Source organism: Mirounga angustirostris, unplaced genomic scaffold (genome assembly GCF_029215605.1).
Source record: "Mirounga angustirostris isolate CCGP_5_RB_7025 unplaced genomic scaffold, mMirAng1.0.hap1 SCAF_8, whole genome shotgun sequence".
Classification (NCBI taxonomy): domain Eukaryota; kingdom Metazoa; phylum Chordata; class Mammalia; order Carnivora; family Phocidae; genus Mirounga; species Mirounga angustirostris.
In genome coordinates, this window is record NW_026991716.1 from 130,252,128 (window position 1) to 130,279,765 (window position 27,638).

Genomic DNA, 27,638 nt, shown 5'->3' on the forward strand with positions numbered 1-27,638 from the left:
TTGAGAGAGTCAAGGTGTTTTCTTTTTCTTTGAGAGAAGTTGCACACTGAATATGCAGTATTAATAAAAGCAGAATGGCTTCAGTGAGTCTTTAAATACCAAGACTCACCATCTTGGTTCATTCCTCCCTTTGTCTTTGAGGGTTTTAATTTGTTCTTCAATTTCTGTAGGGGACACCTGTCTTTGTGCATGCTGGCCCCTTTGCTAACATCGCCCACGGCAACTCTTCAGTGTTGGCTGATAAAATAGCCCTGAAACTGGTTGGTCAAGAAGGATTTGTAGGTAAGTCATTTCTGTTAAATTTAGTTGTAGAATATGGAAGAAATCTAAAAGTTGATGACTGAACAAGAGCGCTGTCCATTCTGACTCAAAATATATTCTTTTAGACCGACCTTTCAAAGATGGTCTCAATATTGGAAAAGCACTATGGTCTCGTCTAGACTAGTAAAATGATGTTGTGTTTGAACTGTTGATTCGATGTCAAGTACCCATGGGTTTGCATATGAGCTCAGACACTTGCTGCTAGAGTGATTTTGGACACATTTTAATGACCTCTGAGCCTCAGTCTTCTCATCTATAAAATGGTGACTACAATATTGTAGCAAACCTTATGGAGTTATTGTGAAAACCAAATGAGATTATTTATTGATTCAGCCAATATTTACTGAGGACCTACTATGCACAAGGCATGCTACTCAGAGCTGGAGATACACAGTGAGGAAAACAGACCCAGCCCTGCCTTCATGGAGCATACTGCCTAATGCTGTATGTCATTAATAGAAGAAGTGCTCGTTAACTGTTAGCTGTTATTAGCAGTCGAAATCAGTTTGCTCTTCCTCAAATTGGAGTATGTTTTTGTGTCGAATGGAGGGGAGATTCCCAGCCATTAGACTTGGAAATTTTAATTGGTAGGACTTCAGATGTTGTGCTGCAAAGGTGTCCTTTGGTGGCACCTGCTGGTCTTCGGTTTTCGATGGAAATTCCAGTCAGGAAGAAGGGGTAGCTGCCATAGAGTTTGCTCTGTCAGGGCTAGTCCCAGTCCCACCCGTGAGGTGGAAGCAACAAAGGGCAAACAAATAAGGATTCTTGGAATAACACCATCATTTGACATCAGACAGACCACAGTGGCAGATTTTTCACATGCCACCAGGTAATTTCCACTCGCCACATTCGTGCCTGTAATCATCAAGTCTAGCAGTTGCTTCTTTCACACTAATCATCAGCCTTGTAATCAAACTCAGAAGTGAATTATTTTACTAGAAAAGATTCTACTGGGCTAAAGAACTTAGCACTGCACTTTTATGCTCAGCCATTATAAAGTTCACTTAGAGTTATTGAGACCGTTTTTAAGAATTCCCTATAGACATGCAGTCAGGATCCAATGAGAATTTATGTAGTTCATTCCTCAAGGTCTGTATTGTATAGTTCTTGTGTACTTTGCTGCTTTGGTACGGAATCTACTATGAGAGTGGCTAGACTTGCCATCTAAATGGATTTGCTCCATTGATCACAGCATAACTCTAGAGCTAATGGACCAGGAGTCTGGGAAGGGCAGGCACTGAAAAGTTGGGTGCTTATGTGAAGTGGTGGTTCTAATGCATCAACTCCACAAATGAAAGAGCTTCTAGAAGAAAACACTCTATTATGTGCTGACAGAGCTCTCTGCTCCTGTGCCAATCCTTACTTTGTCCGTATACATTTACAGAATATGTGTTATCGTGGCAAAGCATCTTTAAAGGTATAGGCTGATGATGTTTGCAAAACATACTGGCTTTCTGTGTGACCTTGGACCATCCATTAGCCTCTCTGGGAGTGTCCCTGGTAGACATTCTCATGTGAAAAAGGTGAAATGAGGAATTGCGTATGGATGGGCAGCCCTGACCCTGAGATCAAAGCTGTGGGATCATAACCCTACCTGGTAGTGTGACCTGAAGTAAGTTACCTAGCTTCTCTAGGGTTCAATTCCCTCCTTTCATAACTGCAGTATTTTAATGAGTAGTATCAAGTGAGAAATGGCTGTGTAAACCATGGCAAACCAGTCAAATGTCAGTCATTTTGCTAATGCTTTCTATGATCTCTTCTAGTCTAAGAGGGTGTAGGTGGGGGGGGATTCAGTGACAGAAATCTGCCCACTGCCGGATGGGTTAGGGTGCTAGCTCTAGAGTCAGAGTAACTGGCTCTACTCCTTTCAAGTTGTGTGACATTAGGCAACTTAACCCTTCTTAGCCTCAGTTTCCTTATCTGTAGAATGGGGCTTTAAATAGAACCCTATTTAAACCCCATAGGTTTGAATGAGGTTTGAATGAGACTGCTTGCTAAGTCCTGGCACAGCATCTGACACATGGCAAGACTTGGTGATAATTCTTAGCCACTTCTCATTATTACTCTCCCCATCATTGATCCTTGACTAATAAAGGTTAAATTTCCCCTTTTTCATTTAGGGTTTTGGGGTGGTTCTTTTTTTTGTGGGGGGAGTGATTTTATTTTTAACTGTGGTAGAATACATCGAACAAAGTTTATCATTTTAACCATTTTTAAGCACACCATTCAGTAGTCAAATACTTTTGCGTTGGTGTGCAACCATCACCACCATTCATCTTGCAAAACTGAAACTCTGTACCCATTAAACAATAACTCCCCACTCCCCATTCCCCCAGCCCCTGGCAACCACCCTTCTACTTTCTGTCTCTGAGTTTTTGACTATTCCTCATATCGGTATTTGTGCCCTCCTGTGACCGGCTTATTTCACGTAGCATAATACCCTCAGAGTTCACCCATGTTGGATCATCTGTTCAAATTTCCTTGGTTTTCAAGGCTGAATAATGCTCCAATTTATGTATGCCATGTTTTGTTTATCCACTCATCTGTCTGTGAACACTTGGGTTGCTTTCACCTTTCGGCTTTTGTGCATAATGCTGCTATGAACGTGGTACGCAAATAACTCATGTTAGTTTTAATTCAACTAAAGATCGCGCTTCATTATGTATAACTGTGTGACAGCAGTGACTTGCAAAATATATGTAGACTCAAGACCCATAATGTTAAACTCTCACGAAGGAGGTACCCTAATGCCATGGCTGCACTGGAATGTGGGAAGCAAAGCCAAGGTGTTGAACTGTGGGAGCAGGGCATGCCTGGAAACAGTGCTCTTAGCCCCCTTGCCTGGTCAAGCCTGGTCTGTGGGCTACATTGGATGAAATTTCAATTAATAGCTGGTTCCTCTAAACATTGTTTTAAATTCTTCTAATCACTTTCTGTCATAAGAATGGTCTCATTCTAATAAAAAATGTGGGTGTAGTCTTATATGAAATAACTCCAAATCTCATTCCAGTTTAAGTCTCTCCAATCTTGGGCCTGCATTTGGCTGATAAGGAGAAGGGAACGGTAGCTTTTTCTCTGTCCCCCGTTAACGTGCACTTAGTCTGCCTCTGGCCCCTCTAGGGTTGAAGCTTGGACATTCGATGGTACCCGTCCAGCCTCTTCCAGCAGAGGACCCGCACTCTTGGCAGAAACCCTCTGGGCAGTATCCCTTTGAGAAAGTCCTACTGCTAATTCAGTACCTGATCTCCAGGCACCACAGACCTTTGACCTGTGACCTTACCATTGGTGAGAGTGCAGTTACAACTCTCACCTGAGTCTCTGCTCCACTGCAGGGGCTGTTTCTCTTCAGCCTGCAGACTTGTAGTCATCTCCAACCCACCACTGTGCCCCTGCCTTAGAGGAACCTCCAGTTGTGCATTTAGAGCCTTACTCGTTAGCTCCATATCCTTTCCACTGGGATGTGGGCAGTGGGATTCTGCACATTGATAACTTGCTTTGAAGAAATCCTTTCCTGGCTTCTAACTTGATCAACGCTTTGAAAACTCAAGGTAGCTGTTGGGCTCAAGGATACAGAATCTATTTTCAAATAATGTCTTTGCAAATGCTGCTAGGTTTAGCTTCACCCTTTAGCATGAGAACAATTGACACTGTTTTGGGGCTTCAGACAAAAGTGAAACCAAAAGAGCCCCATTTTAACATCCTCCCACAGAAGTTAAATGCAGTAGACATAGGTTTATCTGAAGTCTGTGAGAGAATTTATGTCCTCAGAAAAGTCATTGTTTATAGGAGTCTGTGCCTCTTAAGATATAAAAAGCCCAAATCCAAAAGAAGATTGATAATTTGGGTTACGTTAAAAGATAAATTCTGTATGATAAAAGATACAGGATTTCAAAAACAAGTGACGGACTAGGAGAAACCTTTGTAGAGGTAACAGACAAATGACTAACATTTGGAATGTATATAAACCACCAAGAATTATGGATTGATTTTTTAAGACAAGTAAGCCAATAGAAAAATGGGCAAAGGATTTGAAAGGGTAATTTACAGAAAAAGAGCACCCTGACAGAATTTCTGGGTCAAACTGAAAATGTGCAAACAATCTAGCAACTTCAGTTCTATGTCATACCTTGGAAAAGAAGTAACTGAAGATTTATTTAAGTCCTTTGAAATAATTGACTTCAGTACACATGTATTGAGCTTCTGCTGTTATGTCAAGTAATATACGGTGGGAGCTGGGAATCAGAGATACAGGACATGTTTCTTAGCCTCCAGTCATTTATAAGGTGGTGTGAGGGATAAGCCCATAAACAGAACCTCAGTGGTAAGTGCAATGCACTTATGAGATTAAGTATCCTACTGATTAACGAAGAACCTTAAGAGATGATAGGCATCTCTTAGATAGAATTTTCCCGATACTATGGGTTTTGTGAGATATATTTAGTCTAATTTTTTGTTCTATCCTAACACACACGGGGAAGGAATTATTTTGTCTACTCTGCAATAATTATTCCAAGATAATGGGATCAATATTCCGTTTAGACTAAAAATAGAGTGAAATTTATTTAATTACAGTTGACCCTTGAACAGTTTGATGGTTGGGGCACTGATCCCCATCCTGTGTAGTTGAAAATCCCCATATAACTTTTGACTCCCCCACAACTTAACTACTAATAGTCTACAGTTGATTAGAGCCCAATCAATGACATAAACAGTCAGTTAACACATATTTTGTATGTTATGTATATTATATACCGTAACCTTAAGATAAAGCAAGCTAGATAAAAGAAAATAATATCTTTTTTTTAAAGATTGTGGTGGTAGAGGGAGAGAGAGAATCTCAAGCAGACTCCCCAGTGAGCGCAGAGCCGGACGTGGGGCTCCATCCCAGGACCCTGAGATCATGACCCGAGCCAAAATCAAAAAGAGTCAGCTACTGAACCTACTGAGCCACCCAGGAACCCCAAGAGAATATAGTATTAAGAAAATCATAAGGAAAAGAAAATACATTTACAGTACTATACTGTATTTATCAAAAAGAAAATCTGAGGGCGCCTGGGTGCCTCAATCGGCTAAGCGTCTGCCTTCAGCTCAGGTCATGATCCCAGAGTCCAGAGAATGAGCACCGCATCAGGCTCCCTGCTGAGCAGGGAGCCTGCTTCTCCCTCTCCTCCGTACTGTGCTGTCTCGCTCTCTCTGTCTCTCTCTCTCTCTCTCTAATAGATAAATAAATCTTAAAAATATATACACACACACACATGTATATATAAAAAAAGAAAATTTGTATATAAGTGGACCTATCCAGTTCATACCCATGTTGTTCAGTTAACTGTAATTGCACAAATTTGTCAGTCTAGACCAAAATAGCCCCTGAGAATTTGGGGGTAAAATGCTGTGGTCCCCGTGATAGCTATTTCTATTCCTCCTTTAGCCAACAGTCCTCATGGGAGTCCACTTAACCTCCATTCACTGCTGTAAAAGCAAACATTTCTTTGGCATCAAATCCTAATCATGTGTTATTTTTTAAAAAATAAGAAGAAAGAAAAGGAAAACAACATTGAGTTTCTAGGCTTTAATAAATTATCTCATTTTTAAACTATTTGTAAGGATTTCAAACTTACACATGATCCTTGGTTTTTTAAATTTGCTTTCTGTTTTCTTAATTTGGTTTGGATTCCCATTTCGAATGAATACCTTTCCTTCACTCTGGAATTCAGCATACACTTGTACGCATTTAAGCTAGGAGTTCTTAACTGGTAGCTACCAGCCACCCCTCCCATGATTAAATACAGAATTCTATACGTACCTATATAGTTGGTTGGTTGTGTTTTTTTTCTTTTTTAACAAGAGAAGGGCTCCATGACTCTCGTTAGATTTTTCAAAAGGGTCCATGATCCAAAAAAGATCAAGACCCAGGGTCTCCTCATAGCCTAAGGGATGCTGTGTGGCATTTCCCCATACTTCCTTTATAGTGACCTATACGAAGCTTTGGTGGCTTTTAACGTTCCACTTACATTTGACATTTAGCATCCTCTTCCAAAGTGCTGGGCAAGATGTTGCCTGAATTGAGTGAGTCTTCTCCTTGGCATCTGCAGAGAGCGCCACTGACCTGCCCTGGGTTCTCCCCAGGCTGCCTGGGTACATAAGCAGAGCAGACTGTGGGTCAGGAGAAAATGTTAGACCAGTGCCTGGTGGTTAAATCATGCACTGAGCTTCGCCCTGAATGTTTCAGGATTAGGGTTTCGAGATCAGAATAAATAACCATGGTCATTCTAAGACAAACTGAGGGGGATTGGGATGCAAAGGCTCGTTAATATTTTCATTACAAATGCTGCCATTCTCTGAGCGGTTCCCAAGCTACAGACCTGTGTTCCAAACCAGCCATCACCTGCATTCTCACCGAAGCCTGAAACAGTTCTGGGGGGTGGGGTTGTTATCCTCGTTTTTACAGATGACCCAACTGAAGCCTAGAGAGATTACAACATGTGTCCTCTGTCACCCAGCCAGTAAGTGGCAGAGGGTGCAACCTCAGGGCCCCCTCCTGCCAAAACCTGTGCAGACGGTCAGTTGACCACTGTGCCTACAGTGATTTTCTCGTTTCTCTTTAGCTGGTTCCCACCCACTCCCATGAAAAAACACCAAGTTTCAGATGACCTGTCTACAGGGGATGGCCACAACTTAAAATCGTACCAGTATAATTATACTCTGCCGAACTGTAATAATGTCTGCCAACAGTGGTGGGATACTTTTGGGTTTTCTTTCATTTCTTTTTTTTTTGTAAATTATTATTATTATTATTTTTAATTTTAATTCCAGTGTAGGGACTTTTTTTCTTCTTCTTCTTTTCTCCTGACCACTTTAAGAGATGTTTCTCCCTAATACAGTACTAATTAGAAGGTTATCTTGTTGAGTCACAACATCTTACTGCTCCCCTTACTTATCCACTGTCCTTTTGCAAAACGTTTAAATCTTGCTCCTTGGGCTTCAGGAAACCCTGCTCGCAGCTTCAACCAGTCACCGGCTTGTTGTCTGTTTCCATTTTTTATTGCCATCAAATTTTAAATATCCTTTCATTTCAGTAGAAGAGAACCAGACCAAACTAAACATTCCTACAATTTCACCCACCCTTTAAAAAAATCTGACGTCAAGTGGTCTCCCAGCTTTCTAAGCTGGAATTCTCCCAGACCGCACTCTGTTTACATTATTTAGAAGCACAGATCTCAGCCTAGGCTCTATTTTTGTTAGGATACTTCCAATTTTTTTTCCTCCAGTGATTGTATCCGTAATTAAATCAAGGACAAGAAGTGCAGAGGTGTCCGTCATGTGCTAATCTTCGGGGAAACTACTCATCGCCAGTGATGTTCTTTTTTTTTTTTTTTTAAAGATTTTATTTATTTATTTGACACAGAGAGAGAGAGACAGCAAGAGAGGGAACACAAGCAGGGGGAGTGGAGGAGGGAGAAGCAGGCTTCCCGCCAAGCAGGGAGCCCGATGCGGGGCTCCATCTCAGGACCCTGGGATCATGACCTGAGCCGAAGGCAGACGCTTAACAACTGAGCCACCCAGGCGCCCCACCAGTGGTGTTCTTTAAGCCTGGTATTCAGAAGCCCAGTCAGAGAAGGTGGTTTTCACTATCCCGGGAGTTCTGACATCTCTAATGTAGCTTGAGACCTGATCACATTCTCCCTCATTCTCGAGGCTGGTCCTTATTCCACCCCACCTTTCTCTGCCCGTGCTTCTGTATAAAGTCACCCTCCCCTCTTTCATCAGCTAGTCTTCTGCCCTTAAAAAACGTAAGTGGGGAAAAAAAGGTGAAATATACTGAGTATACAGTTTCCAGGAAAATATGCAGATTAATATAATAAATGCCTGTATTCCCATCATTCACTGAGTTGTGTTAAAATCATAACATCGCTATGTGCGCTTTAGTTTGTTGGGGTTTTTTTGTTTTTTTTTTTTTAATTTTATTTATTTGTTTGAGAGAGAGAGAATGAGAGACAGAGAGCATGAGAGGGAGGAGGGTCAGAGGGAGAAGCAGACTCCCTGCCGAGCAGGGAGCCCGATGCGGGACTCGATCCCAGGACTCCAGGATCATGACCTGAGCTGAAGGCAGTCGCTTAACCAACTGAGCCACCCAGGCGCCCTGTTGTTTTGTTTTTTAAATAAAACATTCAACACAGAGTTGAGGTCCCTGTGAATCCCTCCCTGATCTCCTTCCCTTTTCTGCTTCTCTAGAGGAAGCCACTCTCCCAATTTAGGGATTATCATTTCCAGGCGTGGTTTATACTTTTATTCCATAAGTACGTATCCGCAAAAGATCTACAACAGAGATTCCTGGACCTTCTCGTTTCATGTAGTGTCTCAGCAGTTTTTTCCTAAGGCATATGAGGCCAACAGAAATACCTAACACATCCATTTATTAAGTAGTTAGGTCCAAACAACTTAATGGATATTTATGTCTTGACACCTTAGTAGCTGCCTGAAAAAAAGAATACATACAAATTGAAAGGAAAGATATTATTTCATTTTTTTTTAAAGATTTTATTTATTTGAGAGAGAGAGAGAGCACATGAGAGGGGGAAGGGTCAGAGGGAGAAGCAGACTCCCCGCCGAGCAGGGAGCCCGATGCGGGACTCGATCCCGGGACTCCAGGATCATGACCTGAGCTGAAGGCAGTCGCCCAATCAAGTGAGCCACCCAGGTGCCCGATATTATTTCATTTTTAAATAGCCACCATAACTTATTATTGAGATGTGTGTCTTTGTTGGGCACTGAACAACTTCTCGGTCCTTGAGATCGGTGGACGCTTCAGAGTTCATTTCCTGTTCCCCAGTGGCTTTCACACCGTTCGTGCTCTTACTGCAGCAACAGTCAAAAATTTGGCTTCACAAACATATGTCACTGAAAGGAGTGTAGGGCGATAAAGTGGAAACCAGGAACTACCTCAGAGTAGAACTTGCAGGGCTCAACAGATGTCAAGTATTACCGAGCTTCCCTGCAAACTTGAAAACACCCCATGGCTCCTCCAAGTTCAGTGCAGTGGCTCAGGACAGCCCAGCACGTCAGTTTCGGAACCGCAGATATGCAGCATGTTTCTGTAGCATTTTATAGGTTTGAAAATTTTATGCATTAATAAATCTTACTATCTGCATTGCGCTACAAGAGAGATCAGCCAACTTTTTATATAGGCTTTGTGTGTCATAGCATCTCTGTGCAAATATTCAGTTGCAAAAGGCAGCCACAGGGAGCCCCGAAAAATGCAGGAAGGAAGCCATGTTCCAACAGATTGATTTATTCAGACTCTGACATTTGAATTTCACCTAATTCTCACATGCAATGAAGTATTATTCCTCTTTTGGTTTTTTCCCCCAAACATTAAAAAATGTAAAAAAAAAAAAAAATTGAAGACTATAAAAAAGTTGCAGGCCACCTAAAAGCAGAAGGCAGGCTATTTTTGTTCAAACTGACATTCCTGCGTTTATCCGAGTAGCTGTGATCAAAGAAGCCTCATCCAACCCGTAGTGAAGTCTTCCTTGGCATGAACATAGGCACATGCATTTGTGCGCTCTTCCTTCAGGGGCACTGAGATTCCTTTCTGGTGTTCTGTTGCAAATAATGCTACCGGGAACATTCTAGTTTGTATCTCTGAGAATACGAACACAAGTCTCCGTGCAGCAGTCTTCGAGGGTCTGTTCCCAGGAGTGAGGTGTTAGGTCTGAATATGACCACTTGGCCATTATGTGTTGTAACACATAATGTAACTTCTCCTGTCTGTGCCTTGTCTTTTAAATGTGTTCATTGTACCTTTTCTTTTTCCATCCTTTCTGTTCATGATTTCTGCTTTTGGAGTCACAAAGATCATTGATATTGGCTTATAAAATGCTGCCTCTTACATGTAGGCCTTTAAATATCTCAAGGTTTCTGTTCGTTTAGGGTGGCCCTTTTCCCGAAGTCATAACATTTGTGAAATTTTTTCCTCCTTGGTGACTCTTTCGGAGGTGGCTGTCAGCGCCAGCCCTTAAAAACAAACAAAAAAGGCCCAAGCAGGTTCCGTAGATTTAAATCAATCAGGAGCTCAGCTCCCCTCGTTCCATGCCCCCTTTCAAGGTCGCTGCTGGTGGTGGGACCTGCACTTGGAACTGCTCTCTAAGCCACCTACTCTGGCCAAGTGAGGGTCTCCCTCCTACTCCGCCTCCCCAGGGAAGAGCAGCGACCAGTTAGATGGTCTCCGACACTGCTTGCCAGGCGCAGAGCCCAGGCTTTCTGCAAGGAGATCCACGCATCATCTCCCCCTCCCCCTGACTAGTCACCTCTTGATGCTGGACTTGCCTTGGCAGTGGTACCTGGTTTTTGGAGAATTGAAAAGCTATCCTACTGCCTCTTCTAATTCTATGTTGTCCAGTTCTGAACATTTGTCATAAACGGTCCCGTGGGCCTTTGAAAAGAAGGTTTAATTTTATGGCCTATTTACTTTTCTGTTTGACAAGATACTTTGAATAAAACTATCTTAACTTTTGCAATACTGTCAGTTCATCTATTTGGTTATTATTTGTATTGCTGATATGGTCTCTAAATATAAATCAATCCAAAAGTGTTTTTGAGATAAGGAAGAAATAACTTTCACTATAGAAGATGTCAAAAACTTCAGGTCTTTATGATCTAGCTCAGCAAAAAAAGGAGTATGTGATGATACCAGTTTTCTAGAATTGATTTGCAGAAGAAGAATACAAAACATTTATCCCCTTTCTTGTGGGAAAGTAGTTGAAGAGTTTTTAATTAGAAGCCTAGTTTCTGTTTGTCTTTTTCCATGGTGCACATGGGATAGTAAATTATGAGAAGTCATGCCCCCCACCCCATTTCTCTGCCTCTCCACGAAGTGCCCACCATCCTGAATTTTGTGTATTGATGATAAGACTTTTTAGTTATTGCTGCCGACTTACATATATTTTGTATGTATCAACTCTGTCATAAATTTTTTTAAAAAATTTAGAAACAGGATTTGTTAATTAACAATCACCAGATTTTACAACCTGATCTTTCAGAGTTTTGGTGGAATTAAGTTAGAGTAATATTAAGTTACACTAATATTTTTTGTTTCCTGTTTTGGCTGATAACAGTTTTTAGGTCATTTTCTGCTACATATGCTGAAAATCAAGATAATGGAGATGATTTTCCATAGAGCAGCCAAATATAATAGATTGCCAGCTCCAGCTGCCTAGGTTTTTTATTTATTTTTTATTCAAGTAGAGTTAACATACAGTGTTGTATTAATTTCAGGTGTACAATATAGCGATTCAACAATTGTACGCGTTGCTCAGTGCTCCTCAAGATAAGTGCACTTCTTAATCCCCGTCACCCATTTAACCCATCCCCCCACCCCCCTCCCCTCTGGTAACCACCAGTTTGTTCTCTATAGTTAAGAGTCTGTTTCTTTGTTTGTCTTTTTTTCCCCCCTTTGTTTTGCTTCTTAAATTCCACTTATGAGTGAAATCATATGATATTTGTCTTTCTCTGGCTTATTTCACTTAGCATTATACCCTCTAGGTCCATCCACTGTTGTTGCAAATGGCAAGATTTCATTCTTTTTTATGGCGGAGTAATATTGCATTGTATATATATCCCATCTTCTCTACCCATTCATCTATCGATGGACACTTGAGTTGCTTCCATTATCTTTGCAACTGTAAATAATGCTGCAGTAAACCTAGGGGTGCATGTATCTTTTCGATAAATATCCAAAGAAAACTAAAACACTAATCCAGCTGCCTAGGTTTGAATTGCCCTCTGCCATGTGCTGGACGTGTCCTTGGGTAGGTCACTTAACTTACCCAAATCACAGTTTCTCCAGTACCTATCACAAGGCTTATTCTGCAGATGACATGCAGTAATGTTGGAAAAAGTACAGACCCAGACCCACACGGAACAGTGGATGCCAGCTACCATTTCCACCTTAAGATGCTAAGGATCTTTACTTTTTAGATAACTCTTCACAAATACTAATTCAGTTTTCAAGTGAAGAATAGCTTTGTGAGTACACTTGATGAAACTCCTATGAAACTCATAGAGGGATTTGAGTTCTGCCAGTGGGAAACACTGTTGCTTGTATCTCTTCTTATACAAAGGCATCCAGGACTATCCACACCAGGGATCTAAGAGATCTAAGGGGATTGGATTGCTTCAAATACCCTCCTTTCGGGTTAGGGAAATCCTTCTAGAAGGCCTTGTTCAAAATACTCTGTGGTTACCAGGGAGAATGACGGATGCCCTGGAGCCCAGTGGATTCACAGGTGCATGATATCATTCCAGCATATCCCTGTCTTGCCTAAGCCTTGCACTATGGAATGCAAAAGAGCTCAAGAAACTGAAACTCAAAAATTGTTGAGAAACAATGCAGAGAGTCTTTGCAATGGCATTAAACATGAAAATTAAAAACATACGGTCTGAAATTCAACTGGCATATTTAACATCTCAAATATACTCTGGTGCCAAAAGGGATGCTAATCACAACATGAGGGATTCAGCTTCTTATTTGGGAAAGACCATCACTGCCAAGGGGAGAGAGGCAGGAAGCAAATCATTTTGCAATCTGAAAAAATAGAGTAGCTAAGTCACGTAGGATATGCTACTTTTACCCGTCTTGCAGAGCCAATAGGTCCAATACTCTTGCTTTTATTTCCCGGTGCACTTGTGTAAGAATTTCACCTAGGGGAAATGTAAGTATCTTGGGAACATCCCACATGTATGTAATATAAAACAAGTACCTTTTGTTTGTTAAAGTAATGTTCTAATCATTATAGAGGACTCAGAAACTTTTCATAAGAAGAAAATTCAAGTCCTATCCAGTATGTCCATACAGATATTTCACATTTTGTTCTAATCCTGCCCTTCTTCTATGCAGGCTTCCTTGTAAAGGACGTTGTAATCCCACTGAGATGAGTTACTCACTTTTATCTATTTATGTAGACCTTGTAGAGTCTATAGGTCCAACACTCTTCTGAAAAAAGGCCATTCTCCAAACTGTTTCTCTCTTTCTGCTGCACCCACCCCCACCGTTCCCCACCGTGTAATCTCTTATTGGGGAATTTTCTTTCCGACATTCTGCTGGTCAGTTCTGAGTTTCATCCTGCTCAGCTCTTAGCCACATCGGGTGGGGCTTCTCTCCTCTTCCTTAAAGCTCTTTCTAAATGTCAGCCTCTCCTGGCTCTCCTCCCAGCTGCTATTTCCAGGGCTGTCCCTTTGTGGGAGCGCCCCATCTATATACAGCTGTATCCCTAGCTTCTCCATAAAAAGTCATTAAATGTCTTCCCAATTCAGAGAACTTTATAGAGGCAGGGAAGGGAACAGTTCGTAACTTTTTCATCAATATTTCAATTACATTAGAAGATGTTCCGAGTGGTCAGGTGTTTGCACACATATGTAAGACTGAGTGCACAGGGTAGGCATGAATGCAGAAGGATTAGGTGTTCTTGGCCACTCAGATGTCACAAGTGGTTATTGGCATTGGTGACATGATCTTCTGAAAAAGCACACAACTCGTGGCAAAGTTAAGGCTAACCTTTCTTCAGTGTTCACTGTTGTTTGCATTCGTTGAAAAATGGGCATATATTGATAGCTTGAAAAATATTATATTTCTATGTAAAACAAACTAGGGGGAAGGTTCTAGCCCCCTATAATCATAAGCAGGTTTTTCAACTACAAGAGTGTCTGGAGGGAAGATCCTGTGGGCAGGGGACAAATTTCTGTGGGACCACCCTGCATGTTGCAAGATGTCCAGCATCCTGGCCCCACCCACAGCTCCTCCCACTCACTAGGAGAACCAGATAGACCCCCAGGTGGTACCCCTCTGTTGGGCACTGACAATCCTTCTGCACCTCTGTTCTTTCATCTATAAAGCCAGGGAAAACCATGCATCTAAAGCACATAGAGAAGTTCCTGGCATGGATAAGTTTTACTCCTAGGGACAAGAGTTTACCTTCCTTGAGGACCTGCTGTGTGCTGGGCACCCTCCTGGGGGCTTTATAGGTGTTATATATGTTCATATGTTTTATAACAACCCTAGGAGATAGTTACCAGGATAACCTCCTGTTCTAGGAGAGGAAATGGAACATCAGGGTGAACTATTAGTTTGTCTGAAGGCAAACAGGTAGTGCAATGAGGATCAGGGATTTGAACCTAAGTCCTTGGCCCCAGAGCCTTTGCTCTTCCCGCTGTGCCTTACTGTTTCCTCAGTGGTCGCTGTCATTCCATATCATCATCATAGGGCCTATGCAGAGCTCCTAATGGGCACTAAATGTTTTTTGAATGAAAAATTATTAATGCACATGAGTTGGCTGAATGACTTACCTGCTGGTAAATGTGTCCAAATTTCCACTAGGCTTTTAATGGTGAATATGGACATATTTGCCAGGTAGTTTGTTGAAGCAGTATTTAAATAAAGAGCAATTAAATAAAAACAGTAAAATGTTTGGGGAAAGTTTTGAAAGAAGTTTTGAACTTTAGGAATATCTAACCTAACCTCAACTGTTTACATTTACAAAATGCCAGTTTATTTTCAATGAGATATCTAGCCTATCCCTCGTTAAGATTTATGCATATTCTGGGGCGCCTGAGTGGTTCAGTCCTTAAGTGTCTGCCTTCTGCTCAGGTCATGGTCCCAGGGTCCTGGGATCGAGCCCCGCATCGGGCTCCCTGCTCGGCGGGAAGCCTGCTTCTCCCTCTTCAACTCCCCCTGCTTGTGTTCTCTCTCTTGCTGTGTCTCTCTCTGTCAAATAAATAAAATAAAATCTTAAAAAAAAAAAAAAAGATTTATGCATATTCTAAATAATGTTCTTAATGTAATTGTGCTTCCCATCATAAAACGTGGAGTTAAAGTAGACCTTTATCAGGTTTTACGGAGATTAGTACTATGAAAGTTAACATAAAATGATTTTAAAATGTGATCAAGATTAAACTTGAGGTTTGAAATTCACAAAATGCAAGGCTTTTTAAGGAGGTTATTAAGATCCAGTGTTCAGTGAATGACTTCTAAATTTCCATTGTGTGACTGTTATTTTACCCTATCTTGGCTGAGAACTTTCAACCTAAAAAGACTCAAATTACCCTAACCTAATATGTGAATTGTAGTTTAGAAAATTATAATTCCATGAGGTTGTTTTAAACTTTTAGCAATGTTTGGTATAATTACAATATTGTACTGTTCTTATTCGAAGAAAGCAGTAGAATTTCTGGCAAGGAATATTAGGAAACTGGTAACTGTTAAAGGAACAGTGGAGCCTTTTGTGGACCTCTTTACATCTTTTGGGGGGCAGAGAAAGAAACATTAATTATTAGTGTTTTCTAAAACCCTCCTCTCTTCCCAGATTCAACCATAAAGTTGTTTGGGTTTTTTTTAAAGATTTTATTTATTTATTTGACAGAGAGAGAGAGATCACAAGTAGGCAGACAGGCAGGCAGAGGGAGAGGGAGAAGCAGGCTCCCTGCTGAGCACAGAGCCCGATATGGGGCTCCATCCCAGGACCCTGGGATCATGACCTGAGCCGAAGGCAGATGCTTAACCATCTGAGCCACCCAGGCGTCCCAACCATAAAGTTGTTTTATCTATTAATACTTTGGGGGGGTTTTGTGGCTTTTTAAAAGATTTTATTTATTTAGGAAGAATGACAGAGCACAAGCAGGGAGAGGGAGAAGCAGGCTCTCTACTGAGGGCTTCCAGAATGATATTGTAGAATTACTGTTGCCAGGACTCCCGTGAAGATGGTGTTTCTTTCCACCCCCACCTCCCTCACATAAGTCATTCCCGCTTCCCGAAGGGGAACAGTTGGGGGGTGGGAAAGGGCAAGAATCCTATCCAAGGGTGCTCCCTCCCTAGGAAAGGGCTCTGTCAGCAGGTAAAAATGTGGGTGCTGTAAGACCTGCAAGACTATCTCCATGTATTTCCACAAACACAAGATCACAGAAATACAATGTCCAGTGAAAAAGCAGGTTGTGGGATTGTAAGTACAGTCTAGCATGTTCATAAGATACAAAAATAGCACTGTCTTTTGTTTATGCCTTTGTATGTATGTACAAGTAGGAACGCAAGACCTGGATAAGCACCAAGTTAGTAAGAGTTTCCCTCTGGGGATGTGGGGAGGAGGGAGCTCAACTGGGGGCCCAGGCACAGGAGATGGCAGGGGGACCTCAGCTCTCTCTATGTTGTTTACCTTCTTTGTAAAAGGAAAATAGGCAATTGTGGCAAGATGTTAATGTTTGTTAGTTATGCATTGGGGGAAGGGTGGAGAGGAAATTCAGGTCTGTAATTTAGGACAGAGGCTGAGACCAGAGCCTCTGATTGGCAGTCCTCATTAGAATGTGGTCAAGTATTTAGCATTTTTGAGCTAAATCTAGATGTTAATAGTCATGCTTAGAGGGTCAGGGCTTTACATTACTTTCTAGCGGAAGTGATGGATGAATGCCAATAGCTGATGTAGTCAGGCCGGCCCAGCCAGGTGGTGAGGCTTCCTCTACACACTGAACTGGGAGAAACCGAGGCTGTGTGCGCTGCTTTCCAGGGGCATCAAGGATGGCTTATTCGGGGGCGCCTGGGTGGCTCAGTCGTTAAGCGTCTGCCTTCGGCTCAGGTCATGATCTCAGGGTCCTGGGATCGAGCCCCGCATCGGGCTCCCTGCTCAGTGGGAAGCCTGCTTCTCCCTCTCCCACTCCCCACTGCTTGTGTCCCCTCTCTTGCTGTGTCTCTGTCAAATAAATAAATAAAATATTAAAAAAAAAAAAAAAAAAGGATGGCTTATTCGTCCACGAAGTGCTCCTTATTCCACACTGAGATGTTCAGTTATATTCGAACGAATGAGGTTCTTAGAAAATTTTCCATATTTTCGGGGCACTTGGGTGGCTCAGTCGTTAAGCGTCTGCCTTCAGCTCAGGTCAAGATCCCGGGGTCCTGGGATCAAGCCCCGCATTGGGCTCCCTGCTCCTCGGGAAGCCTGCTTCTCCCTCTCCCACTCCCCCTGCTTGTGTTCCCTCTCTCGCTGTCTCTCTATCTCTCTCTGTCAAAATAAATAAATAAAATCTTAAAAAAAAAAGATCCTGGGATCCTGGGATCAAGCCCGCATCAGGGTCCCTGCTCAGCGGGAGTCTCCTTGCCCCTCTCCCCTTCCCCCTCCCCCCTGCTCATGCTCTCTCTCTCTCTCTCTCAAATGAATAAATAAAATCCTTTAGAAAATGTCCATATTTTCAAGTGTTGAGGCACACGAACATTCTGAATGTCAAACACCAACAATCTGAGTACCTTCTCTTGATTTCCCCCCATCTTGTTTAGTCCTTTTTTGTTTTATAAAATTGCATGAATGCTTTGGTTGAGTATGGATTTTTATTACTTTTTAGGGTTAGGCAATAATTTAATGATGTAACTTCTAAAAATATTCAAAACAACTACAAAAACAGTTTTTTGCCTCCAAAAAGCATTTCTTTGTTTAGTACATAACACACACAAAGGAGATAGCATTGAGAGCAAGAACTGTTCTTGAAGTCAGATGAGCAGGAAACCCTTTGGAGTTCCACACGTATAGCCTGTCCTTCTGCATCCTGGCATACATACTTGTTCCTGCTTTCCTGCCTGAATTCTGGAGCTTGTGATCAGACCCTCTTCTAACAGTTACTTTGCATCGCATAGCTGTGGGGAATTTATGGGCACATCTCAACCTCTAAAATGTCAGCTCTTTCATCAGCAAAACTTTAAACAAATCTCACACATCTTTTCTAAATTAGAAATGTAACCTTGACCGCAGTCCCAGAGTTACTATTGTGCACAGAAAGAAAACACTGCGTAATGTTGAAATAATGTGCAAACTGAAATGATAGAAATGAAAAATGCTTTAATGTTTCTGAATAGGCTTTGTTTTCACAAATGCATCAGTTATAATTAGGTTCACTCACAAATAACAGCAACAGCGAAAGAAAGGGGCCCAAAGCAAATGCAAGTTTATTTCTCTGTCACATGAAAGAAATCCAGTCGACGGGAATGGCAGCTCCTCAATCATCAGGGGCTCTATGCTACCTAGTAGTCCAAGATGGTTACCCAAGCCCCTGCCATCACATCTGTATCCCAGCCAACAGGAAGAAGGAAGAAAGGCACACACCCTTTTTAGGAGCCTTCCTGGAAGTTACACCCTACATTTCTGTTAATTAATTACCTTAGTCACGCTTAACTACAGCTAAGCCATACTTAGCTACAAGAGAAGCTAAGACATTTTCTGATTCTACATGGTCTCCTTCAAATAGAAAGGTGGGTTGATAACCCACGGTCAGCATGACATAGCTCCAGAGGTTTTCCAAACATATATAGTTGAGTTAATGCCACATCACCCATGTCACCATCTCCTTTTTGACAGCACCTGCCAGGTGGCCAGGCTGGATGGAGGAGAGGCAGACTTTTGGCTTCTCTACATAACCATGCTTAGGATTATTTTTAAGTCAGCCAAACCGACCAGCTCACTTTCATTCTTAAGTACATCACAGATCATTTTTGAAGAAGAGTTTAGAACATGGCCAAAAGTAAGACCGGTTTTATAAATCATGACTCCTTATAATGGAATATTATATAATAAAATATTATCTGGCAGATGTTAATATCTGCCATAATGAAGCCTTGTATAAACGCTTACCTTTACCAGTATAATAATAATATTTCTATACACTTAGCATTTCCCTGTATAATACAAATAATCCTATTTTAATCAGCAGCTTTACCCAAGTCAGACTCACTTGTAGAGGAAAGGCCAAGCTAGGGACATACCAAAGAGAAGTAGAGGAGAAAGAAGTGGCAAATTGAGGGTTCACTCTTCGTTTATACAAAATGAGAAGTAAGGCAAACTGTGGTTTCAGCACCTTTGGGGCTTAGGGATAGGGTAGAGGTCAGGAGGTGGGAACATTAGAATTATTCCTCATTATTTGTTACCTTTTACCTAGAAAATATGCTACCAGACATCTCAAGGGTATCTTTCCTCTGTCAACAGTAGAGTGATAGCCAGGAACATAGATTCTAGTGAAAATAGTTAAAAGTGCCTGATTTGTTTTTTTTCTTCACATCAAATTTTCCAATAATGTATCACTAATAATATATCCATTTTTTTTTAAAGATTTTATTTATTTATTAGAGAGAGAGAGTGAGAGAGAGAAAGAGCACAAGAGGGGGGAGCGGCAGAGGGAGAAGCACACTCCCTGCTGAGCAGGGAGCCCGATGCGGGACTCGATCCCAGGACTCCAGGATCATGACCTGAGCCGAAGGCAGTCGCTTAACCAACTGAGCCACCCAGGCGCCCAATATATCCATTTTTTAAACAGAAAAAGCCTATACTGAAAATAAGCCAAAGAAAAAATTTGTGCATGCCTCCTTTTCAAGGTTGTTTTCTTAACTTGGAGCTTTTTACAAATGTAAACATGAATTACTGGTCTTTTCAGCGTGTTCTCATTTTATTGTCTTAAAATTGGATCCTTTCAAGGTCCAGTCCTGTTGGACAGGCATGGGGTAGGGGGGGCTAGTCTTACGCTCCTGTCTGTGTCACAACTACCACAGGAAACGTAGAAAGCAGGACCATGCGGACCATTCCTGCCTCCACGCCCAGCAGTAGAGCCTCAGGATCAGTGAGAGGAACATTGCACCTGCCATCCTAAATATAAAGATCATTGTTGATAACACTGAGCTTGCGGTCATTGTTCCTTGTGAGCTCCCTGTGCTGACTGCACGAATGCTGAGCAGAATGGAGCCAGGCTTGAATAATCATGACATTGATCTTTCAGGAAACGAGTAGGACTAGACATGAATGTAAAAACAGCAGGTCTAGCCTCCTCCCTTCTTAGATAAGAAACCTGCAAAGTAGAGTCTGGGCCAGTGACCCTTGGATGTTTTGACCAAAATTGAGAGCCTCAAGTACATTTTTTATCACACATGCATGTGCGCACACATGTGTGCATGTACAAAAAAACTGAATCACGCCTTCTGAAACAATACTACTTACTCTTGTGTGATGTATCTTAATAATTCCTATACTGTTTCTTTTTCTCTTTTTAATTCTGGGTGCAACCCCATACGTTAATTTTGTGACCCACTAATGGGTCTCTGCCTTCAGTTTGGATAATCCCAGCTCTGCCTGTTTGTTGAATACATTGTCATCTTCCAGCTTTCAAGTTTAAAATGTTTTCTTCTGTCTGTCTTAGTTTCCTCTATTAGAAGTTGCCCTGCTAGGAATGTTGATGTATTTCATTTGTTCTCAAGCTCCATGATCATAGTTTCACTTGCTGGGTTTCTTGTACTTGCAGAAAAAGCTATTACAGGTTTTTTTATGTTCCCCCCCCGCCCCGGGAAGCTTTCAGATAAAATATATTTCTCTTTTGACCTCTTTACTTTTTTCCTCCTTGTGTTTGTTTTCATAAAATGCTCCATGAAAATTGTCCTATTTCATCTTTTGATTATTGTAGGGTGAGACAGGTTAGAAGCAAATCCTTTCCGAATTGGCCTCTCTTTTGAGTTATTTTCCTTGTGTCCAGTTCTTGGGAGCAGCAAGAGAACAGCTCTGCCCCCATGCAGTCATCCGAAATTCCAGGCCTCTAGCCAGAACTCTGGGACGCCATTGTTTGCTAAAAACAGAAGGGTTAAAACCCTGGTCATGGCGATGACATTGTACAAATGCTCATGATTGCAACAAGAAGACGGGAACTATTTGGATAATGGATTCATGAATTTAATTCAGTTGGATTTTTATAAGGGAGGTAAAAATAACATGTATAATTTAATTTTCATCTTCAACATTTTTTTCCAAAATTAAATTTCACTTTGGTCAAAATTATTTTATAAAATAGGATGATTAATGACGGTTTCAAATAATGGGAACCAGCATCTGTAACTAATTAATTCCAGAGGAAGGAAATTCTGGGTCCTGACACCAAAGCGCATCTTAGTGGCATTACTGGTATTTCCAGCGTTTTTTTTTTTTTGTCATTACTGAAAACTTATGGTTCAAGTTGATCTATGTCCTTTTTATACTTTGCTTATCTTTTTCTTTCCTTTCCCCAGATACATCCTCTATAACTTTCTCATGCATTCTATACTACTACCAAAATTCTCTAATATATGTATATAAGCATTGCCATCACCAAAAGGGTAAGTGGAAAGGCTCAGGCTAGTATGAATACTGTTTAATTACTGATTTCTTTATGTGGGTCTCCTAATATGTGCCTGGTTGGTTCTACATATTCTTAGGGAAATTTCACCTTAAGACATTGAATAAGGGCGCCTGGGTGGCTCAGTCGTTAAGTGTCTGCCTTTGGCTCAGGTCATGATCCCAGGGTCCTGGGATCGAGTCCCACATCGGGCTCTCTGCTCAGCGGGAAGCCTGCTTCTCCCTCTCCCACTCCCCCTGCTTGTGTTCCTGCTCTCGCTATGTCTCTCTCTGTCAAATAAATAAATAAATAATCTTTAAAAAAAAAGAGAAAAAAAAAAAGACATTGAATAAAAGCAAAGAAGAACACAGATTAAATAGACAAATCCAAAAGAGGAGAAGGGATTTGATTTTTTATAAAATTTCATAGACTTAAGATGATTTGGATCCTCAAAATTAATATGTGACTTTGAATGGAGTCTTCCCTGAGTTTATCTGCAAACAGCTGCAGCTGGATAGACATGTTTACATAGGGCAGAAAGAGTCGGTTTGAAGAGTCTAGTTTCCACTTGCTTTAGCACTATTCAGGAATTACAGCCCATGATGCTTCAGAAGGAAGTCTAGTCCAGCATATTCCTTGCTTCCTCCTGTACAAAGGTTTTATTTTTATTTCTGATTTGTTGGGAGAAAATAAGTGCTGACTACATGGAGGCTACAGTTTCATTCCTCCCTCTGTTGAGAAGAAATTCTTCCGAGGATCCAGTTAGCAGAGTCGGCCCTGTGCAGACATATTTCTTACCTCAACCCCTTTTGAGCCAAGTGGATTTGCAAGGACTAGTTCTTCCGTGAGCCCTCTCACAGTCCATAAACTCAAGTTCATGTCCAAAAGGAATGGGGTACTCAGTATGTCATCTATTTGATACCTATGTTTTTGCATGTATCATAAAGAAAAAAAACTATTGCCGTGATAAATTGGCTATGAAATCTGAAAGTTTTGATATTCTGAGGACACATGGAATCAAGGGCTCCTTAGTTACCCAGCAGGTGGAAATTCCACTAGTAATTCTCAGGACAGCATCAGGCATATCAAGTAGCCAGAAACTCAGGGAAAAATGGTCTTGGTGCCTCAGTTTAACTTTGTCTCAGAGCCAAGGAGGGGTTTCCCCAAGGTAAAAACAAACATGAGAATTTAGATCTAAAGCAGTTGTTGCCTTTTCTCCCACTGCGTACGTGGTGATAACGGGAACGTGCAAGAGAATGGGCATTGTTCGTTTCCGCAACCAGTCATGGGAAGGCAGATGCCTGGCTGGAGGAGGCTGGGAAGTCAAGTTTTGGGGGCTGACTCTCCCAGTGGAAGGGGGCCATTGGTTCTCGGGAGGCCAGGTGGCCGAGTGAGTGTTCTCTGCTGTGGCCCACTGCTGCGTTGGGTACCAAGCCCAATGGAACTGGTCTGGGGAGCTTCGTCTCTGGGAGCTCTTTCCTTGTTCTCTCGTAAACTCCCCGCTGCTGCCCAGGACTTGGCCCTGTTGGCACACAGACCAAAAAGTAAGAGAGGATTGTGATTCACAATCCCTAGATTATTTGCTCCAAAAGAGAAAACAAATTTATGGATTCCGTTTAAAAAAGAAAGAAAGGCGTATCATAATGAACAAGACTCCAGGTTACATGCTTTCTGTTACCACAGCAGACCCATATTGCAATGAGAAAACAAGTCACCAATCAGAGTTCAGGAAAAGAATTCAGAGCTACGTTTCCTGTACCAAAATATTGAAGTACATGGTATCAAGATTTTTGCTGGAAGCACCACCTACCAAGCAGTTCAGCTGGAGAAATGTGGCGTGATTAATTGGCTCGTGGACAGGACGGCAGGGCCCGGACACTGGCATAGACCGCAGTCAGATGGGCCTTGGTTTCAGCCTGAGCTCCATCCGTCAGGGCAGTGTGAGCTTGGGAAGAATGGTTTATCCTTAGCCTTACAAGCCGTATGTGACAGGTCAAGGTCCCTCGCAGGTACTGAAGGGTGAAACGAGACCGACGCCGTCTAGTATGTTGCCTGACACACAGGCAGTGCTTAGTGAATGTTAGTCTCTGTGCTCTCCCTGTGCCCAGTCTCTAATTAGAATAGCTTTCCCCATCGTATATGTTTCTTCTTGGCAGGAAGACCGACCACTGCTCCCACCTGTGTTGTTCCATATTGATTTTGTTCTGTCCATCCTTCCTTTCTTTCTCGGTGAGGGGAGTGCAGCATCCCCCAGTGAGGCGCTCGCTACTTTTCATCTCCAGGAACTGCCGTGGTGTAGTGAGCATGCAGAGATTATACTGCCATTATCCTATTTCAGGAACTTCTGGTATATACAGGTATCGTTAGCATAACAATTTTATATAATTTTTTTTATTCCGGCGTCTAATGGATTTGTAACATTCTCAGGAAGAGTATCTAGAAAGTATAAGACTCCTTCGTCATGCTTGAACCACAGCAATAACAACCTCTGTTGTTATTTTGGTAGATAATTCTAGTTTGGGGGTTTTTTTAGAAGGGGGTTGGTGAGAATGCTGTGCATTGTAGGATATCTGGCAGCATCCCTGGCCTCTACTTCCTAGATGCCAATTACGACAACCAAAAATGACTGCAGACATTACCAAATGTCTCGTGGAGGGGGAGGGGGAGGAGGTGGGCAGAATCAGCCCCATTAGAGAACTACTGATCTATCCTTAAGGTTTGTGATTCCATAGTAATGGGTTCAGTAAATGTACCAAAGCATGAACCATTCAGAAGTCAGTGTGCTACCCCTGAAGCTAATAATGCAGCGTATGTTCACTAAATTGAGTTTAAATTTAAATTTTTTTTTTAAAAAGAAGTAAATGTGAAACAGACTTGAATTCAAATTTGCTATGTAGTGGCAAATAAATAAAAATTTTGAAATACCAGAGGGAATTCAAGCAAGAAAAAGTACAATGGGGAAAAGTCAGAAAGATGTTCCTTTTTTTAATGAGGTGATTCGTATTTCTGATCTTGGTCATGTTAAAAATGTACTCTGTTTCCTCCCTAAATGAAGACATGAGTACATACATGAGTGCTTAAGGGCCAGGCAATATAATAGAGGTTCAGTAATTGTTAGATGAGAAAAAATGGAGGTTTTTCCTTAATGCTGAGATGCATGTGTTTAATTAAAAGTGCAGAAAGCGTGTAGTGCAGAAGAGAGCTCTGAGCTGAGCATCCGAGGGACCCGGGACACCATCTCAGGAAGGTAACTGGCCAGGCACTTGGGAGCCCCGAGGAAGTTCGTTCCTCAGAACTCTAGAATTTTGTGAACCCCTAATTTTTAGGTCCCCCCTATGAGGTAGTGATGTAAATGCTTTTTTTTTTTTTTTGTAAGTTAGCTGATTGGTACTTGCTTATCTGAGTCCTCATTGTGATGAAAATCTTCAATGCATTGTGTACTGCACATTGGACACATGATAGGATAATTTGACGTAGAAAAATCATCCCTCTGCCTCATCGAAGAATTTCATGGACACGGTATGTGCCTGCCAGTCGTGTTTTATTGCCGTTTCTGTTCAGTTTGTCCGGTGTGACTTAGGGCGCCCTCGCAGAGCCTCACGGAAAGCAGGAGCCTGGTTGTGCAGGATCGGTTGTCACTTTCCACCTGAACCTTGAGCTCTGTTTCCTGCGAAAGTGCTAACAGTTTTTGTCCAAACAGCTAGTCCCTTCCCAGCGCAGACCCACCGACACTTCCTTTCTGAACAGATTATGGGTTATAAAGTTTGATTCAAGCCTTGCTACCAAATCATGACCTAGCAGCTTCTGTGCTTACACAGAAGAGTATCAGTCAGTTTCCTGTTTTCCGTCATGTTGTAAGGTGAATAGCTGTGACCTCCGCGCCCCCCCCCAAAAGAGATTGCCAAGACAAATAATTGTTGTGGCACACGCAAACATTTCCCTGCGAGCCTTTTTAAATATGCAGCTTTCAGAGAAGCATATTACATGCTTTTCAAGAATGCAAAGTCATAGTAAGTACCCCTGCTTCATGACTCAAGAACAGCTAGCTGTCTATTAAAGTCAACATTAAGTAACTCTTTAGCAGGTACGTCTTTTAAAATTTATCAATAGCAGCAAATAGGGTAAGTGACTAAATTGCTTATTTCAGATCACTAGGAAAACTTAACTTACAGGTTGCTCTGTTGACCATTCTCAGGAAGCGTCTGGGAACTGGAACCTGCCGGTGGGAGTGGCTTGTCCCCTGCTCACGTCAATACACAGATACACAGCAGTGCGCGCTGTCCATTTCCAAGCTGATACGTGTGGATGTCGCCTTAGGAAGTGGTGCTTCCTTGTGTGACTAGCGACTCTGCTCCAGCACACCTTTTCCACACTGTCTTCCTTAGCAGCCAGCTATTCAAAAACAAGTAACCTAGAAAATGATTCCATGCCATATTTCAGAGCCGTCTGCAAAGTGTGAGAATCTGGCACTTTCTTCTGTTTTCTACACATTATTTGCCTCCATATTTCCTTTGCATTGGGAAGCCACAGCCCCTGGACCTTTATTACTGTATCCTGTTTCCTTCCCCAACTGCAGTTCTCTTTGTTGCTGCTTTTTTTTTTTTTTTTCAGTTTGTCTCTTAAAATACGAAATTAAGCTTAGCTGGCCCACGTAGACATCTGCATGGTCATACCTTTATCAGATATGACATTTACACCTTTTATTAAGCCTATTTTGCTCCTGTAAGGGAAAAAGGAAGCATGATAGGGAGATATAAGAACATTGTTAATTATTTAATTTTATTTTTTGTATCTTCCTGTCTCCACTGAACGATGGCCCTGACTCAATCACCACTGGCTCTGAATCCCACCCCGCTAGTTTCTTCACATCTCTGATAACTCGTTCATTTGTGTGCGCCAGGTACCGTGACAGGTAGCAGACCTACAGAGATGAGGAGGACATGGTCCCTGTCCTCTGAGTGGGAGATGCCACCTAAGTCTAATTGGGATGCCGCATGCAGAGATAGGTATGGGCCCGGTGAAGGAGCAAACCAGAGGGCCGGGAGGGGCAGGAGGGCTGACCATCTCCCCTGAGAGGATTGGGGCAAACTTCTGGAGCATCTGGGCCGAGGCTTGGACAATGAGTTAAAGAAGAGAGGTGGGAGAGAGGAACATTCCAGTTGTTCCCATCTGGAGGAGGGTCAGAGGTGACAAACATAGTATGTGTGGGCTCTGCAGGAAGCTTGATATTAGTAAAGCACAAGATTTCAGGCAGAGTGAACATGGACATAGGCGCGTGCTTGAGGTTACATCGGGGTGGCCTTAGTTTTTATGATAAGGAACTTGAATGTTTTCCTTGAGGCAGTAGTGAGCAGATGAAGGTAGGAGAGCATGGCGACTACATGGCGAAGTTGAAGGAAGAGAAGAGATGGTTTTTGAAGTGAATTTGAGCTTGCAGCTTTTCAGGGGAATGAAAGGATTATAAATGAACTGTGCTATTAATACATTTGTGACCAAGTGTTAGAAAACTGCTATTCTCCTGCTCCCTTTTTGTTTGTTTTAGAGATACACACATTCATCCAGTGCCCACTGTATGCCTTGCAGTGTCAGTCTCTCAAACAGACATGACCCCTTTCCTCTTGGAGCTTAGTCTAATAGGGGAGCATCAAGTGGAAAAGGCATCCAACTGGAAAGGCCTTGGCCAAATGCTGCACACATTCGTCTACTTCCAACTACAGGGCAACACAGAGCAGTTTTTCCAATATAACAACATTGGGAAAAAAACACACACGCCACTCTGTTACTTGTATCCCTACTCCTCAGAGCTGATCAGACCAGAGAACAGGTCATGTTGGCTGAAGTAACGGACTTCTCCGGTCATCATGGATCATTTCTCTTCATCTTCCCAAGCTGATTTCTGCTCTTGCTCTCTCCTTTACCTGTGAATCCCTACACTCCTCCCTAACCTCCCTCCACCCCCAACTCCTTACTTCTCTGCCTGGAGAAATCCTATTGTCCCCCAGAGCCTGACTCCATCATCCCCATTCTCCAACCCTACCCTGCAACATCCCCATGCACCACGTCCCCCTTCTCTGCAGTCCAATAGCAGACAGTCTCTCCCCCTCACCTCCCTGAAATGCTTGATGTTAGGGACCCTAATCCTGGGCCATTACCCTGAGCAAAATGCC

At 42.1% G+C, this 27,638-nt stretch overlaps 1 protein-coding gene and 1 long non-coding RNA gene across 5 annotated transcripts in view; both read left to right on the top strand.

Annotated features, from left to right (window-relative positions):
* The window catches only part of MTHFD1L (methylenetetrahydrofolate dehydrogenase (NADP+ dependent) 1 like), a 186,104-nt gene that overhangs the window by 79,314 nt on the left and 79,152 nt on the right, over positions 1–27,638 (top strand). For all 4 annotated transcript variants that reach the window (XM_064598226.1, XM_064598224.1, XM_064598227.1 and 1 more), the window contains exon 20: positions 171–282. In XM_064598226.1, coding sequence (XP_064454296.1) covers positions 171–282 — 112 coding nt within the window. The remainder of the gene's footprint in view (positions 1–170; positions 283–27,638) is intronic.
* Positions 289–26,778, top strand: LOC135365627 (uncharacterized). The gene is made up of 2 exons (XR_010413807.1): positions 289–25,926; positions 26,372–26,778. It is a non-coding gene; the product is annotated as an uncharacterized LOC135365627 (long non-coding RNA).